At 56.9% G+C, this 18,994-nt stretch overlaps 1 protein-coding gene across 1 annotated transcript; it reads left to right on the forward strand.

Moving 5' to 3' along the window:
- Positions 1–2,546: 2,546 nt before the first annotated feature.
- On the forward strand, positions 2,547–17,832 carry LOC144955635 (adenosine kinase-like; the record flags this gene model as incomplete). Its single annotated transcript, XM_078885806.1, has 4 exons — positions 2,547–2,644; positions 5,428–5,600; positions 11,384–11,492; positions 17,662–17,832. Coding segments are annotated over exons 1-4 (522 nt in total), but the record flags the coding sequence as incomplete, so codon positions are not given.
- Between the last annotated feature and the right edge of the window lie 1,162 nt (positions 17,833–18,994).

The following is an 18,994-nucleotide window of genomic DNA, read 5'->3' on the forward strand; positions in this document are numbered from 1 at the left end:
ACACACCCACACATAGTCACCCACACACATACACACAGACAGACACCCACACACACACCCACACAGAAATACACACACACAGACAGACACACACACACACACAGAAACACACATACACACACACAGACACACATACACACAGACAGACACCCACACACACACAGACACACAGCTAGACACCCACCCACACACTCACACACAGACACCCACACTCACACACCTACACATAGACACCCACACACATACACACAGACAGACACCCACACACATACAGACACACAGCTAGACACCCACCCACACACTCACACCCACACTCACACACAGACACCCACACCCACACATAGACACCCACACACATACACACAGACAGACACCCACACACACACACAGACAGACACACACTCACACACAGACACTTACACCCACACAGACACCCACACACACTCACACACAGACACCCACACACACCCACACACACCCACACACACCCACACAGAAACACACATACACACATACACAGACACACAGACACCTACACACACCCACACACACCCACACACACCCACACATACACACACATACACACACACACAGACACACAGACACCTACACACACCCACATAGACACCCACACACATACACACAGACAGACACCCACACACCCACACATAGTCACCCACACACATACACACAGACAGACACCCACACACACACCCACACAGAAACACACGAACACACACACAGACAGACACACACACACACAGAAACACACATACACACAGACACACATACACACAGACAGACACCCACACACACACAGACACACAGCTAGACACCCACCCACACACTCACACCCACACTCACACACAGACACCCACACTCACACACCCACACATAGACACCCACACACATACACACAGACAGACACCCACACACACACACAGACAGACACACACTCACACACAGACAGACACACTCACACACAGACGTGTACTCCACACACGGATGCACTCACGCTCTGCTGAGAGTGTTGGTATTTCGCTGAGTGGGCAGTCTGCCTGCGTGTTTCTTTGTATAAAGACAAAGACAAAGATTCCCCGTGTAGCCTTTCAACAGGCCTGTTGGGGCAAGTGCTGTGAGCAGCAGTAGCAGCTACATCAGCAGCAGCAGAAGCAGTAACAGCAGCAGTAGTAGCAGCAGTAGTAGTAGCAGTAGCAGCAGTAGTAGTAGCAGTAGTATCAGTAGTAGCAGTAGCAGCAGTAGTAGTAGCAGTAGTAGCAGTAGTAGCAGTAGCAGCAGTAGTAGTAGGGCCTATGAAGGCTGCCTGCACTGCGACACACACACAGACACACAAACAGACACACACACAGACACACACACACACAGACACACACACACAGACACACACACAGACACACACACACACACAGACACACACACAGACACACACACAGACACACACACAGACACACACACAGACACACACACAGACACACACACACAGACACACACACACACAGACACACACACAGACACACACACAGACACACACACACAGACACACACAGACACACACACAGACACACACACAGACACACACACAGACACACACACACACACAGACACACACACACAGACACACACACACAGACACACACACACAGACACACACACATACAGACACACACAGACACACACACAGACACACACACAGACACACAGACACACACACAGACACACACACAGACACACACACACAGACACACACACAGACACACACACAGACACACACACACACAGACACACACACACAGACACAACAACAACAACAACCGCCATTCGCCACTAAGTGGCGGTGACGTCACCACGACGCTTGTGCCAGGCCATGTGCACCTTGAGGCCACGTGAAGTGTCGAACGCCCGCTGGCAGGAGGTCACGGGGCAGACCCAGCAGGTGCCACGGGTCGACTGACCGAGATGACCGAGATGACTGGCTGATGCACCACCTGTGCCCCCTACTGTGCCAACTTGCTGTGCTTTAGCCACCCGGCGCTCCGCTCGTTGTTGTGAGCGTCGCTCCTCCGCCCTCCGTTGTTGTTGGAGGGCGACTGCCTCCAACTGCCCAGTAGCGTCCTTCACGAGCCTCCTCCACTGAGGCCGATCTTGACACCGCTGGTACCAGTCATCGGCAAGTCCACTCAGCTCCACGTCCTCCTGTACCACATCACTCCATCTCTTCTCTAGCCCGTGCTGCGCCCGTTTAGCCCCCTCGATCCGGCCGAACAAAAGCTGTTTAGGCATGCGGTGGCTGGGCATGCGGGCACAGACACACACACACAGACACACACACACAGACACACAGACACAGACACAGACACACACAGACACACACACACAGACACACACAGACACACACAGACACACACACAGACACACACACAGACACACACACAGACACACACACAGACACACACACAGACACACAGACACACACACAGACACACACACAGACACACACACACACAGACACACCGGCTTGACCTCTTGACCTCTCTTTGACCCCAGATTTGAGGACATGGTGAAGCGTTTCTCTGTGGAATACCTGGCTGGAGGGTCTACCCAGAATTCCATGCGGGTGGCACAGGTGGGTAGCCCCTCCCCCCTCCCCCTCTCCCCTCCCCCCCTTCCTCCCCCCCCACCCACCCCCCTCCCACCCCCCTCCCCTCCCCTCTCCCTTCCCCCCCCACCCATCCCCCCCACCACTCCCCCCCTCCCACCCCCCTCCCCCCCCCTCTCCCCTCCCACCCCCCTCCCCCCTCCCCCCCCTCTCCCCTCCCCCCTCCCCCCCCACCCCCCTCCCCCCCCTCTCCCCTCCCACCCCCCTCCCCCCTCCCCCCCCTCTCCCCTCCCCCCTCCCCCCCCACCCCCCTCCCCACCCCCCCCTCTCCCCTCCCACCCCACCCTTCCCCCCACCCCCCTCCCCACCCCCCTCCCCACCCCCCCCCCCTCCGCCCTCCCCCCCCTCTCCCCTCCCCCCTCCCCACCTGTTTAAATGGAATATTTCACGCTCTGCTCTGATCCTTCTTGGCCCTTGCCTCTCCCTCTCTCTCCACTTTACCTCTCAAAGTTGACGATTGTATCTCTCTCCCTCTCTCCCTGGTACCCACTTTACCCGCCGCGCAGTGGATGATTGCCTCTCCCTCTCTCCCTGGTACCCACTTTACCCGCCGCGCAGTGGATGATTGCCTCTCCCTCTCTCCCTGGTACCCACTTTACCCGCCGCGCAGTGGATGATTGCCTCTCTCTCTCTCGCCGGTACCCACTTTACCCGCCGCGCAGTGGATGATTGCCTCTCTCTCTCTCCCTGGTACCCACTTTACCCGCCGCGCAGTGGATGATTGCCTCTCTCTCTCTCGCCGGTACCCACTTTACCCGCCGCGCAGTGGATGATTGCCTCTCTTTCTCTCCCTGGTACCCACTTTACCCGCCGCGCAGTGGATGATTGCCTCTCTCTCTCTCCCTGGTACCCACTTTACCCGCCGCGCAGTGGATGATTGCCTCTCTCTCTCTCCCTGGTACCCACTTTCCCCGCCGCGCAGTGGATGATTGCCTCCCTCTCTCTCCCTGGTACCCACTTTACCCGCCGCGCAGTGGATGATTGCCTCTCTCTCTCTCGCCGGTACCCACTTTACCCGCCGCGCAGTGGATGATTGCCTCCCTCTCTCTCGCCGGTACCCACTTTACCCGCCGCGCAGTGGATGATTGTCTCTCTCTCTCTCGCCGGTACCCACTTTACCCGCCGCGCAGTGGATGATTGCCTCTCTCTCTCTCCCTGGTACCCACTTTACCCGCCGCGCAGTGGATGATTGCCTCTCTCTCTCTCGCCGGTACCCACTTTACCCGCCGCGCAGTGGATGATTGCCTCTCTCTCTCTCCCTGGTACCCACTTTACCCGCCGCGCAGTGGATGATTGCCTCTCTCTCTCTCTCCCTGGTACCCACTTTCCCCGCCGCGCAGTGGATGATTGCCTCTCCCTCTCTCCCTGGTACCCACTTTACCCGCCGCGCAGTGGATGATTGCCTCTCTCTCTCTCGCCGGTACCCACTTTACCCGCCGCGCAGTGGATGATTGCCTCCCTCTCTCCCTGGTACCCACTTTACCCGCCGCGCAGTGGATGATTGCCTCTCTCTCTCTCCCTGGTACCCACTTTACCCGCCGCGCAGTGGATGATTGCCTCTCCCTCTCTCCCTGGTACCCACTTTACCCGCCGCGCAGTGGATGATTGCCTCTCTCTCTCTCGCCGGTACCCACTTTACCCGCCGCGCAGTGGATGATTGCCTCTCTCTCTCTCCCTGGTACCCACTTTACCCGCCGCGCAGTGGATGATTGCCTCTCTCTCTCTCGCCGGTACCCACTTTACCCGCCGCGCAGTGGATGATTGCCTCTCTCTCTCTCCCTGGTACCCACTTTACCCGCCGCGCAGTGGATGATTGCCTCTCTCTCTCTCCCTGGTACCCACTTTACCCGCCGCGCAGTGGATGATTGCCTCTCTCTCTCTCCCTGGTACCCACTTTACCCGCCGCGCAGTGGATGATTGCCTCTCTCTCTCTCCCTGGTACCCACTTTACCCGCCGCGCAGTGGATGATTGCCTCTCTCTCTCTCCCTGGTACCCACTTTACCCGCCGCGCAGTGGATGATTGCCTCTCTCTCTCTCCCTGGTACCCACTTTACCCGCCGCGCAGTGGATGATTGCCTCTCTCTCTCTCCCTGGTACCCACTTTACCCGCCGCACAGTGGATGATTGCCTCTCTCTCTCTCCCCGGTACCCACTTTACCCGCCGCGCAGTGGATGATTGCCTCTCTCTCTCTCTCGCCGGTACCCACTTTACCCGCCGCGCAGTGGATGATTGCCTCCCTCTCTCTCGCCGGTACCCACTTTACCCGCCGCGCAGTGGATGATTGCCTCTCTCTCTCTCCCTGGTACCCACTTTCCCCGCCGCGCAGTGGATGATTGCCTCTCTCTCTCTCCCTGGTACCCACTTTACCCGCCGCGCAGTGGATGATTGCCTCTCTCTCTCGCCGGTACCCACTTTACCCGCCGCGCAGTGGATGATTGCCTCCCTCTCTCTCCCTGGTACCCACTTTACCCGCCGCGCAGTGGATGATTGCCTCTCCCTCTCTCCCTGGTACCCACTTTACCCGCCGCGCAGTGGATGATTGCCTCTCTCTCTCTCCCTGGTACCCACTTTACCCGCCGCGCAGTGGATGATTGCCTCTCTCTCTCTCCCCGGTACCCACTTTACCCGCCGCGCAGTGGATGATTGCCCCTCTCTCTCTCGCCGGTACCCACTTTACCCGCCGCGCAGTGGATGATTGCCTCCCTCCCTCTCTCTCTCTCCCCGGTACCCACTTTACCCGCCGCGCAGTGGATGATTGGCCACCCGTGTAAGGCGGCGACCTTCTTTGGCTGTGTGGGCGAGGACGCGTTTGGGGCGACGCTGCGACGCAAAGCCGAGGAGGCCGGAGTTGACGCTCGCTACCAAGTCACTCGCAGCGCGGCTACGGGGTCGTGCGCCGTGTGCGTCACGGGGGACAACAGGTGAGACAGAGACACAGAGAGACACAGAGACACACAGAGAGAGACAGGGAGAGACAGAGAGAGACACACAGAGAGAGACACAGGAGTTGACGCTCGCTACCAAGTCACTCGCAGCGCGGCTACGGGGTCGTGCGCCGTGTGTGTCACGGGGGACAACAGGTGAGACAGAGACACAGAGAGACACAGAGACACACAGAGAGAGACAGGGAGAGACAGAGAGAGACACACAGAGAGAGACACAGGAGTTGACGCTCGCTACCAAGTCACTCGCAGCGCGGCTACGGGGTCGTGCGCCGTGTGTGTCACGGGGGACAACAGGTGAGACAGAGACACAGAGAGACACAGAGACACACAGAGAGACACAGAGACACACAGAGAGACACACAGAGAGAGACACAGAGAGAGACACACAGAGAGAGACACAGGAGTTGACGCTCGCTACCAAGTCACTCGCAGCGCGGCTACGGGGTCGTGCGCCGTGTGTGTCACGGGGGACAACAGGTGAGACACAGAGACACAGAGACACAGAGACACAGAGACACAGAGACAGAGAGAGAGACACAGAGACACAGAGACAGAGAGAGAGACACACAGAGAGAGACACAGGAGTTGACGCTCGCTACCAAGTCACTCGCAGCGCGGCTACGGGGTCGTGCGCCGTGTGCGTCACGGGGGACAACAGGTGAGACAGAGACACAGAGACACACAGAGACAGAGAGACAGAGAGAGAGACACACAGAGAGAGACACACACAGAGAGACACAGGAGTTGACGCTCGCTACCAAGTCACTCGCAGCGCGGCTACGGGGTCGTGCGCCGTGTGCGTCACGGGGGACAACAGGTGAGACAGAGACACACAGAGAGACACACAGAGACAGAGAGACAGAGAGAGAGACACACAGAGAGAGACACACACAGAGAGACACAGGAGTTGACGCTCGCTACCAAGTCACTCGCAGCGCGGCTACGGGGTCGTGCGCCGTGTGCGTCACGGGGGACAACAGGTGAGACACAGAGACACACAGAGAGACACACAGAGACACAGAGACAGAGAGAGAGACACACAGAGACACACACAGAGAGACACAGGAGTTGACGCTCGCTACCAAGTCACTCGCAGCGCGGCTACGGGGTCGTGCGCCGTGTGCGTCACGGGGGACAACAGGTGAGACAGAGACACACAGAGAGACACACAGAGACACAGAGACAGAGAGAGAGACACACAGAGAGAGACACACAGAGAGAGACACAGGAGTTGACGCTCGCTACCAAGTCACTCGCAGCGCGGCTACGGGGTCGTGCGCCGTGTGCGTCACGGGGGACAACAGGTGAGACACAGAGACACACACAGAGACACAGAGACACAGAGACAGAGAGAGAGACACAGAGAGAGACACACACAGAGAGACACAGGAGTTGACGCTCGCTACCAAGTCACTCGCAGCGCGGCTACGGGGTCGTGCGCCGTGTGCGTCACGGGGGACAACAGGTGAGACACAGAGACACAGAGAGACACAGAGACAGAGAGAGACACACAGAGAGACACAGAGAGAGACACACAGAGAGAGACACAGGAGTTGACGCTCGCTACCAAGTCACTCGCAGCGCGGCTACGGGGTCGTGCGCCGTGTGTGTCACGGGGGACAACAGGTGAGACAGAGACACACAGAGAGACACACAGAGACAGAGAGACAGAGAGAGAGACACACAGAGAGAGACACACACAGAGAGACACAGGAGTTGACGCTCGCTACCAAGTCACTCGCAGCGCGGCTACGGGGTCGTGCGCCGTGTGTGTCACGGGGGACAACAGGTGAGACACAGAGACACAGAGACACAGAGACACAGAGACACAGAGAGAGACACACAGAAACAGAGAGAGAGACACACAGAGAGAGACACAGGAGTTGACGCTCGCTACCAAGTCACTCGCAGCGCGGCTACGGGGTCGTGCGCCGTGTGTGTCACGGGGGACAACAGGTGAGACAGAGACACAGAGACACACAGAGACACACAGAGAGACACAGAGAGAGACAGGGAGAGACAGAGAGAGAGACACAGAGAGAGACACACAGAGAGAGACACAGGAGTTGACGCTCGCTACCAAGTCACTCGCAGCGCGGCTACGGGGTCGTGCGCCGTGTGCGTCACGGGGGACAACAGGTGAGACAGAGACACAGAGACACACAGAGACACACAGAGAGACACAGAGACACACACAGAGACACAGAGACACACAGAGAGAGACACACAGAGAGAGACACAGGAGTTGACGCTCGCTACCAAGTCACTCGCAGCGCGGCTACGGGGTCGTGCGCCGTGTGCGTCACGGGGGACAACAGGTGAGACACAGAGACACACAGAGAGACACACAGAGACACAGAGACAGAGAGAGAGACACACAGAGAGAGACACACAGAGAGAGACACAGGAGTTGACGCTCGCTACCAAGTCACTCGCAGCGCGGCTACGGGGTCGTGCGCCGTGTGCGTCACGGGGGACAACAGGTGAGACAGAGACACAGAGAGACACAGAGACACACAGAGAGAGACAGAGAGAGACAGGGAGAGACAGAGAGAGAGACACACAGAGAGAGACACAGGAGTTGACGCTCGCTACCAAGTCACTCGCAGCGCGGCTACGGGGTCGTGCGCCGTGTGCGTCACGGGGGACAACAGGTGAGACAGAGACACAGAGACACACAGAGACACACAGAGAGACACAGAGACACACACAGAGACACAGAGACACACAGAGAGAGACACACAGAGAGAGACACAGGAGTTGACGCTCGCTACCAAGTCACTCGCAGCGCGGCTACGGGGTCGTGCGCCGTGTGCGTCACGGGGGACAACAGGTGAGACAGAGACACAGAGACACACAGAGACACACAGAGAGACACAGAGACACACACAGAGACACAGAGACACACAGAGAGAGACACACAGAGAGAGACACAGGAGTTGACGCTCGCTACCAAGTCACTCGCAGCGCGGCTACGGGGTCGTGCGCCGTGTGCGTCACGGGGGACAACAGGTGAGACACAGAGACACAGAGAGACACACAGAGAGAGACAGGGAGAGACAGAGAGAGAGACACAGAGAGAGACAGAGAGAGAGAGACACAGAGAGAGACACAGAGAGAGAGACACAGAGAGAGACACAGAGAGAGAGAGAGAGAGAGACACACAGAGAGACAGAGAGAGAGAGAGAGACACACACAGAGAGACAGAGAGAGAGAGAGAGACACAGAGAGACACACAGAGACAGAGAGAGAGACACACAGAGAGAGAGACACAGAGAGAGACACAGAGAGAGAGACAGAGAGAGAGACAGAGAGACACAGAGACACAGAGAGAGACACAGAGAGAGACACAGAGAGACAGAGAGACACAGAGAGAGACACAGAGAGAGACACAGAGAGACACAGAGAGACACAGAGAGACACAGAGAGAGACACACAGAGAGACACAGAGAGACACAGAGAGACACACAGAGACAGAGAGAGACACAGAGACAGAGAGAGACACACAGAGAGAGACACAGGGAGAGACACAGAGAGAGACACACAGACGCACACAGAGACACACACACAGAGACACACACACAGACACACACAGAGACACACACAGACACACACACAGAGACACACAGAGACACACACACACAGACACACACACAGAGACACACACACACAGAGAGACACACAGAGAGAGACTTCACGTGGTAGCCTCAAGGTGCACATGGCCTGGCACAAGCGTCGTGGTGACGTCACCGCCACTTGGTGGCGAATGGCGGTTCTTGTTGTGTCTGTGTGTGTGTGTACTGGATGTTACAGATTCATAAATGCATCTGTGTGTGTGTGTGTGTGTACGTGTGCGTGCATGTCTGTGTGTGTGTATGAGTGCAGGTATGTGTGTGTGTGTGCCTGTGTGTGTGTGTCTCGGTGTGTGTCTGTGTGTCTATATGCATGTGTGTGTGTGCGTGTCTGTGTGTCTATGTACGTGTGTTTGTGCATGTCTGTGTGTCTATGTGTGTGTGCATGCGTGTGTCTGTGTGTCTATGTGTGTGTGCATGCGTGTGTCTGTGTGTCTATGTATGTGTGCATGTGCATGTCTGTGTGTCTATGTGTGTGTGTGCGTGTGTCTGTGCGTGTGTCTGTGTGTCTATGTGTGTGTGCATGCGTGTGTCTGTGTGTCTATGTATGTGTGCATGTGCATGTCTGTGTGTCTATGTGTGTGTGTGCGTGTGTCTGTGCGTGTGTCTGTGTGTCTATGTGTGTGTGTGCGTGTGTCTGTGCGTGTGTCTGTGCGTCCGTATTATTTGTGCTGACTCAGTGAGCCGCCTCAATGTAGCAGCAAATCGGTGAACATGAATATGACTGTGCGCGGGAAGAGGTGAGAGCGAGGCAGAGAGAGACAGAGACGGAGGGAGAGACACAGAGAGAGACACAGAGACAGAGAGAGAGACACAGAGACGGAGGGAGAGACACAGAGAGAGAGACACAGAGACAGAGAGAGAGACACACAGAGAGAGACACAGAGAGAGACACACAGAGAGACACAGAGAGAGAGACACAGAGAGAGAGACACAGAGACAGAGAGAGAGACACAGAGACACAGAGAGAGAGAGACACAGAGAGACACAGAGAGAGAGACACCCACAGAGACACCCACAGACACCCACAGAGACCCACAGAGACCCACAGAGACCCACAGAGACCCACAGAGACCCACAGAGACCCACAGAGACCCACAGAGACCCACAGAGACCCACAGACACCCACAGAGACCCACAGAGACCCACAGAGACCCACAGACACCCACAGAGACCCACAGAGACCCACAGAGACACACAGAGACACACAGAGACACACAGAGATTCACAGAGACCCACAGAGACCCACAGAGACCCACAGAGACCCACAGAGACCCACAGAGACCCACAGAGACCCACAGAGACCCACAGACACCCACAGAGACCCACAGAGACCCACAGAGACCCACAGAGACACACAGAGACACACAGAGACACACAGAGACACACAGAGACCCACAGAGACACACAGAGACACACATATTTGCATGGTGGGCTACGAATATTGCCAACAAAGTTCAACTCAAACTCGTCCACCGTCCTGTGTCTCTGTGTACCTCTGTGTGTCCGCGTGTCTCTGTGTCTTCATGTCTCAATGTGTGTGTGTGTCTCTGTGTCTTCTTGTCTCAATGTGTGTGTGTCTCTGTGTGAATCTGTGTGTGTCTGTGTGTGTCTGTGTGTGTCTGTGTGAATCTGTGTGTGTCCGTGTGAATCTGTGTGTGTCTCCGTGTGATTCTGTGTGTGTCTGTGTGTGTCTGTGTGTCCGTGTGAATCTGTGTGAATCTGTGTGATTCTGTGTGATTCTGTGTGTGTCTGTGTGTCTGTGTGTGTCTGTGTGTGTCCGTGTGAATCTGTGTGTGTCCGTGTGATTCTGTGTGATTCTGTGTGTGTGTGTGTGTGTGTCTGTGTGTGTGTGTGTCTGTGTGTGTGTGTCTGTGTCTGTGTGAATCTGTGTGTGTCTGTGTGAATCTGTGTGTGTCCGTGTGATTCTGTGTGATTCTGTGTGTGTCTGTGTGTGTCTGTGTGTCCGTGTGAATCTGTGTGTGTGTGTGTCTGTGTGTGTGTGTCTGTGTGTGTGTGTGTGTGTCTGTGTGTGTGTGTGTGTGTCTGTGTGTGTGTGTGTGTCTGTGTGTGTCTGTGTGTGTGTGTCTGTGTGTCTGTGTGTGTGTCTGTGTGTGTGTTGTGCAGGTCTCTGGTGGCGAACCTGGCTGCTGCCAATAGCTACGTGAAGGAGCAGCACCTCGACCTGCCTGAGAACTGGGCCCTCGTGCAGAAGGCGCGAGTTTACTACATTGCTGTGAGTCCACCTCCACCACCACCACCACCTCCACCACCACCATCACCACCATCACTATCACCACCACCACCACCATCACCACCATCATCATCACCACCAACACCACCACCACCACCATCATCATCACCACCATCATCACCACCACCATCATCACCACCACCATCATCATCACCACCAACACCACCACCACCTCCATCACCACCACCACCACCACCATCACCTCCACCTCCACCACCTCCACCTCCACCACCACCTCCATCACTACCATCACTATCACCACCACCACCACCATCATCATCACCACCACCATCATCATCATCACCACCATCACCACCACCGTCACCACCTCCACCACCATCATCACTATCACCACCACCATCACCACCACCACCACCTCCACCACCTCCATCACCACCATCACTATCACCACCACCACCACCACCATCACCACCATCACCACCTCCATCACCACCATCACTATCACCACCACCATCACCACCACCACCACCACCTCCACCACCACCACCTCCATCACCACCACCACCATCACCACCTCCACCACCACCATCACCACCTCCACCATCACCACCTCCACCATCATCACCATCATCACCATCACCATCATCACCACCACCACCACCTCCACCACCACCACCACCACCATCATCATCACCACCATCACCACCACCACCACCTCCATCACCACCATCACTATCACCACCACCACCATCACCACCACCATCACCACCACCATCACCACCACCTCCATCACCACCATCACTATCACCACCACCACCACCATCATCATCACCACCATCACCACCACCGTCACCACCTCCACCACCATCATCACTATCACCACCACCATCACCATCACTACCACCACCACCATCACCACCTCCACCATCACCACCACCACCATCATCACCATCATCATCATCACCATCATCACCATCACCATCATCACCACCACCATCACCACCACCTCCACCACCATCACCATCATCACCACCACCATCACCACCACCTCCACCACCTCCACCACCACCACCACCACCACCTCCACCACCACCATCACCACCATCACCACCATCACCACCACCATCACCACCTCCACCACCTCCACCACCACCATCACCACCTCCACCATCACTACCACCACCACCACCATCACTATCACCACCACCACCACCACCTCCACCACCACCACCACCATCATCACCTCCACCACCACCATCACCACCTCCACCATCACCACCACCACCTCCACCACCTTCACCATCACTATCACCACCACCTCCACCACCTCCACCACCTCCACCACCACCATCATCACCTCCACCACCACCATCATCACCTCCACCACCACCTCCACCACCACCTCCATCACCACCTCCACCATCACCACCACCACCTCCACCATCACCATCATCATCATCACCATCATCACCATCACCATCATCACCACCACCATCACCATCATCACCACCACCATCACCACCACCTCCACCACCATCACCACCATCACCACCACCTCCACCACCACCACCTCCACCACCACCATCACCACCTCCACCACCTCCACCACCATCACCACCACCACCACCACCACCTCCACCACCTCCACCACCATCACCACCACCACCACCACCACCTCCTTCTCTACATATATACACACAGCTAGCTGTGTCTCTCTCTCCCCGTGTCTCTCTCCCCGTCTCTCTCTCCCCGTGTCTCTCTCCCCGTGTCTCTCTTCTCGTGTCTCTCCCACTCCCCGTGTCTCTCCCACTCACCGTGTCTCTCTCCCCCTCACTGTGTCTCTCTCTCTCCCCGTGTCTCTCTCACCGTGTCTCCCTCACCGTGTCTTTCTCCCCGCGTGTCTCTCTCTCTCACCGTGTCTCTCTCTCTCACCGTGTCTCTCTCTCTCCCCGTGTCTCTCTCACCGTGTCTCTCTCCCCGTGTCTCTCTCCCCGTGTCTCTCTCCCCGTGTCTCTCTCCCCGTGTCTCTCTCCCCGTGTCTCTCTCCCCGTGTCTCTCTCCCCGTGTCTCTCTCTCCCCGTGTCTCTCTCTCCCCGTGTCTCTCTCTCCCCGTGTCTCTCTCTCCCCGTGTCTCTCTCCCCGTCTCTCTCTCCCCGTGTCTCTCTCCCCGTGTCTCTCTTCTCGTGTCTCTCCCACTCCCCGTGTCTCTCCCACTCACCGTGTCTCTCTCCCCCTCACTGTGTCTCTCTCTCTCCCCGTGTCTCTCTCACCGTGTCTCCCTCACCGTGTCTTTCTCCCCGCGTGTCTCTCTCTCTCACCGTGTCTCTCTCTCTCCCCGTGTCTCTCTCACCGTGTCTCTCTCCCCGTGTCTCTCTCACCGTGTCTCTCTCACCGTGTCTCCCTCACCGTGTCTCTCTCACCGTGTCTCTCTCACCGTGTCTCTCTCACCGTGTCTCTCTCACCGTGTCTCTCTCCCCGTCTCTCTCTCCCACTCCCCGTGTCTCTCTCTCCCCGTGTCTCTCTCTCTCCCCGTCTCCTCACCGTGTCTCTCTCCCCGTGTCTCTCTCTGTCCCCGTGTCTCCCCCAGGGCTTCTTCATGACCGTGTCTCTCTCTCCCCGTGTCTCTCTCTCCCCGTGTCTCTCTCCCCGTGTCTCACCGTGTCTCTCTCCCCCTCACCGTGTCTCTCTCTCTCCCCGTGTCTCTCTCTCTCCGTGTCTCTCTCACCGTGTCTCTCTCCCCGCGTGTCTCTCTCCCACTCCCCATGTCTCTCTCTCTCTCACCGTGTCTTTCTCCCACTCCCCGTGTCTCTCTCTCTCTCCCCGTGTCTCTCTCTCCAACTCCCCGTGTCTCCCTCACCGTGTCTCTCCCACTCACCGTGTCTCTGTCCCCGTGTCTCTCCCACTCACCGTGTCTCTCTCCCCGTGTCTCTCCCACTCCCCGTGTCTTTCTCCCCGTGTCTCTCTCACCGTGTCTTTCTCTCTCCCCGTGTCTCTCCCACTCCCCGTGTCTCCCCCAGGGCTTCTTCATGACCGTGTCTCACCGTGTCTCTCTCCCCGTGTCTCTCCCACTCACCGTGTCTCTCTCCCCGTGTCTCTCTCCCCGTGTCTCTCTCCCCGTGTCTCTCTCTTTCACCGTGTCTCTCTCTTTCTCCCCGTGTCTCTCTCTCCAACTCCCCGTGTCTCTCTCCCCGTGTCTCTCCCACTCCCCATGTCTCCCCCAGGGCTTCTTCATGACCGTGTCTCACCGTGTCTCTCTCCCCGTGTCTCTCTCTCTCTCTCTCACCGTGTCTCTCTCCCACTCCCCGTGTCTCTCTCTCTCTCACCGTGTCTCTCTCTCACCGTGTCTCTCTCCCACTCCCCGTGTCTCTCTCTCTCTCCCCGTGTCTCTCTCTCCAACTCCCCGTGTCTCCCTCCCCGTGTCTCTCCCACTCCCCGTGTCTCTCTCCCCGTGTCTCTCCCACTCACCGTGTCTCTCTCCCCCTCACTGTGTCTCTCTCTCGCTCACCGTGTCTCCCTCACCGTGTCTCTCTCCCCGCGTGTTTCTCTCTCCCCGTGTCTCTCTCACCGTGTTTCTCTCCCCGTGTCTCTCTCCCCGTGTCTCTCCAACTCCCCGTGTCTCCCTCCCCGTGTCTCTCCCACTCCCCGTGTCTCTCTCCCCGTGTCTCTCTCTCCCGTGTCTCTCTCTCCAACTCCCCGTGTCTCCCTCCCCGTGTCTCTCCCACTCACCGTGTCTCTCTCCCCGTGTCTCTCCCACTCCCCGTGTCTCCCCCAGGGCTTCTTCATGACCGTGTCTCACCGTGTCTCTGTCCCCGTGTCTCTCCCACTCACCGTGTCTCTCTCCCCGTGTCTCTCTCCCCGTGTCTCTCCCACTCCCCGTGTCTCCCCCAGGGCTTCTTCATGACCGTGTCTCACCGTGTCTCTGTCCCCGTGTCTCTCCCACTCACCGTGTCTCTCTCCCCGTGTCTCTCCCACTCCCCGTGTCTCCCCCAGGGCTTCTTCATGACCGTGTCTCTCTCTCCCCATGTCTCTCTCTCCCCGTGTCTCTCTCCCCGTGTCTCACCGTGTCTCTCTCCCCCTCACTGTGTCTCTCTCTCTCCCCGTGTCTCTCTCACCGTGTCTCTCTCCCCGCGTGTCTCTCTCCCACTCCCCGTGTCTCTCTCTCTCTCTCACCGTGTCTCTCTCTCTCTCCCCGTGTCTCCCTCCCCGTGTCTCTCCCACTCACCGTGTCTCTCTCCCCGTGTCTCTCCCACTCCCCGTGTCTCCCCCAGGGCTTCTTCATGACCGTGTCTCACCGTGTCTCTGTCCCCGTGTCTCTCCCACTCACCGTGTCTTTCTCTCTCCCCGTGTCTCTCCCACTCACCGTGTCTCTCCCCGTGTCTCTCCCACTCACCGTGTCTCCCTCCCCGTGTCTCTCCCACTCACCGTGTCTCTCTCCCCGTGTCTCTCCCACTCACCGTGTCTCTCTCCCCGTGTCTCTCCCACTCACCGTGTCTCTCTCCCCGTGTCTCTCCCACTCACCGTGTCTCTCTCCCACTCACCGTGTCTCTCCCACTCACCGTGTCTCTCTCCCCGTGTCTCTCCCACTCACCGTGTCTCTCTCCCCGTGTCTCTCCCACTCACCGTGTCTCTCTCCCCGTGTCTCTCCCACTCACCGTGTCTCTCTCCCCGTGTCTCTCCCACTCACCGTGTCTCTCTCCCCGTGTCTCTCCCACTCACCGTGTCTCTCTCCCCGTGTCTCTCCCACTCACCGTGTCTCTCTCCCCGTGTCTCTCTCCCACTCACCGTGTCTCTCTCACCGTGTCTCTCTCCCACTCCCCGTGTCTCCCCCAGGGCTTCTTCATGACCGTGTCTCACCGTGTCTCTCTCCCCGTGTCTCTCCCACTCACCGTGTCTCTCTCCCCGTGTCTCTCTCCCACTCCCCGTGTCTCTCTCCCCGTGTCTCTCTCCCACTCACCGTGTCTCTCTCACCGTGTCTTTCTCTCTCCCCGTTCTCTCTCCCCGTGTCTCTCCCACTCCCCGTGTCTCCCCCAGGGCTTCTTCATGACCGTGTCTCACCCTGTCTCTCTCCCCGTGTCTCTCCCACTCACCGTGTCTCCCTCCCCGTGTCTCTCCCACTCACCGTGTCTCCCTCCCCGTGTCTCTCCCACTCACCGTGTCTCTCTCACCGTGTCTCTCTCCCACTCCCCGTGTCTCCCCCAGGGCTTCTTCATGACCGTGTCTCACCGTGTCTCTCTCCCCGTGTCTCTCCCACTCCCCGTGTCTCTCTCCCCGTGTCTCTCTCTCCCACTCCCCGTGTCTCTCTCCCCGTGTCTCTCTCCCACTCACCGTGTCTCTCTCACCGTGTCTTTCTCTCTCCCCGTTCTTTCTCCCCGTGTCTCTCCCACTCCCCGTGTCTCCCCCAGGGCTTCTTCATGACCGTGTCTCACCCTGTCTCTCTCCCCGTGTCTCTCCCACTCACCGTGTCTCCCTCCCCGTGTCTCTCCCACTCACCGTGTCTCCCTCCCCGTGTCTCTCCCACTCACCGTGTCTCTCTCACCGTGTCTCTCTCCCACTCCCCGTGTCTCCCCCAGGGCTTCTTCATGACCGTGTCTCACCGTGTCTCTCTCCCCGTGTCTCTCTCCCACTCCCCGTGTCTCTCTCACCGTGTCTCTCTCCCACTCCCCGTGTCTCCCCCAGGGCTTCTTCATGACCGTGTCTCACCGTGTCTCTCTCCCCGTGTCTCTCTCCCACTCCCCGTGTCTCTCTCACCGTGTCTCTCTCCCACTCCCCGTGTCTCCCTCCCCGTGTCTCTCCCACTCACCGTGTCTCTCCCACTCACCGTGTCTCTCTCCCCGTGTCTCTCTCTCCCACTCCCCGTGTCTCCCCCAGGGCTTCTTCATGACCGTGTCTCACCGTGTCTCTCTCCCCGTGTCTCTCCCACTCACCGTGTCTCTCTCCCCGTGTCTCTCCCACTCACCGTGTCTCTCTCACCGTGTCTTTCTCTCTCCCCGTGTCTCTCTCACCGTGTCTCTCTCACCGTGTCTCTCTCCCACTCCCCGTGTCTCTCCCAGGGCTTCTTCATGACCGTGTCTCACCGTGTCTCTCTCCCCGTGTCTCTCCCACTCCCCGTGTCTCTCTCCCCGTGTCTCTCTCTCCCACTCCCCGTGTCTCTCTGACCGTGTCTCTCTCCCACTCCCCGTGTCTCCCCCAGGGCTTCTTCATGACCGTGTCTCCTGACTCGATGATGGCGGTGGCGACTTTGGCCGCCGAGCAGAACAAACCCTTCTGCCTGAACCTGTCTGCGCCATTCCTGGCCCAGCACTACGGAGGGGAGCTCTCCCGACTGCTGCCATTCGTGGACGTGCTGTTTGGGAATGAAACCGTGAGGGGAGGGGAGCGAGGGAGGGAATCGACTGCACGCACTCGCACACCACGCCGTACACCACTCGCACACACACACACAGCACTGTACACTACACACACACACAGCACTGTACGCTAATCAGCACACACACAGCACTGTACACTACACACACACACACAGCACTGTACGCTAATCAGCACACACACACAGCACTGTACGCTAATCAGCACACACACACAGCACTGTACGCTACTCACACACACAGCACTGTACACTAATCAGCACACACAGCACTGTACACTAATCAGCACACACAGCACTGTACACTACTCACACACACAGCACTGTACACTACACACACACACAGCACTGTACACTACACACACACACAGCACTGTACACTAATCAGCACACTCACCTCACTCTATACACTACACTACACACTACACTATACACTACACTATACACTACACTATACACTACACTACACTATACACTATACTGTACACTACACTATACACTACACTATACACTACACTATACACTACACTATACACTACACTATACACTATACTATACACTACACTATACACTACACTATACACTACACTACACACTACACTATACACTACACTATACACTACACTATACACTACATTATACACTACACTATACACTACACTATACACTACACTATACACTACACTATACACTACACTATACACTACACTATACACTACACTATACACTACACTATACACTACACTATACATTACACTATACACTACACTATACACTACACTACACACTACACTATACACTACACTACACTATACACTACACTATACACTACACTATACACTACACTACACTATACACTACACTACACTACACACTACACTATACACTACACTATACACTACACTATACACTACACTATACACTACACTATACACTACACTATACACTACACTACACACTACACTACACACTACACTACACACTACACTATACACTACACTATACACTACACTATACACACTACACTATACACACTACACTATACACACTACACTATACACACTACACTATACACTACACTATACACTACACTATACACTACACTATACACTACACTATACACTACACTATACACTACACTATACACTACACTATACAC

Source organism: Lampetra fluviatilis, unplaced genomic scaffold (genome assembly GCF_964198595.1).
Source record: "Lampetra fluviatilis unplaced genomic scaffold, kcLamFluv1.1 SCAFFOLD_1059, whole genome shotgun sequence".
Classification (NCBI taxonomy): Eukaryota; Metazoa; Chordata; class Hyperoartia; order Petromyzontiformes; family Petromyzontidae; genus Lampetra; species Lampetra fluviatilis.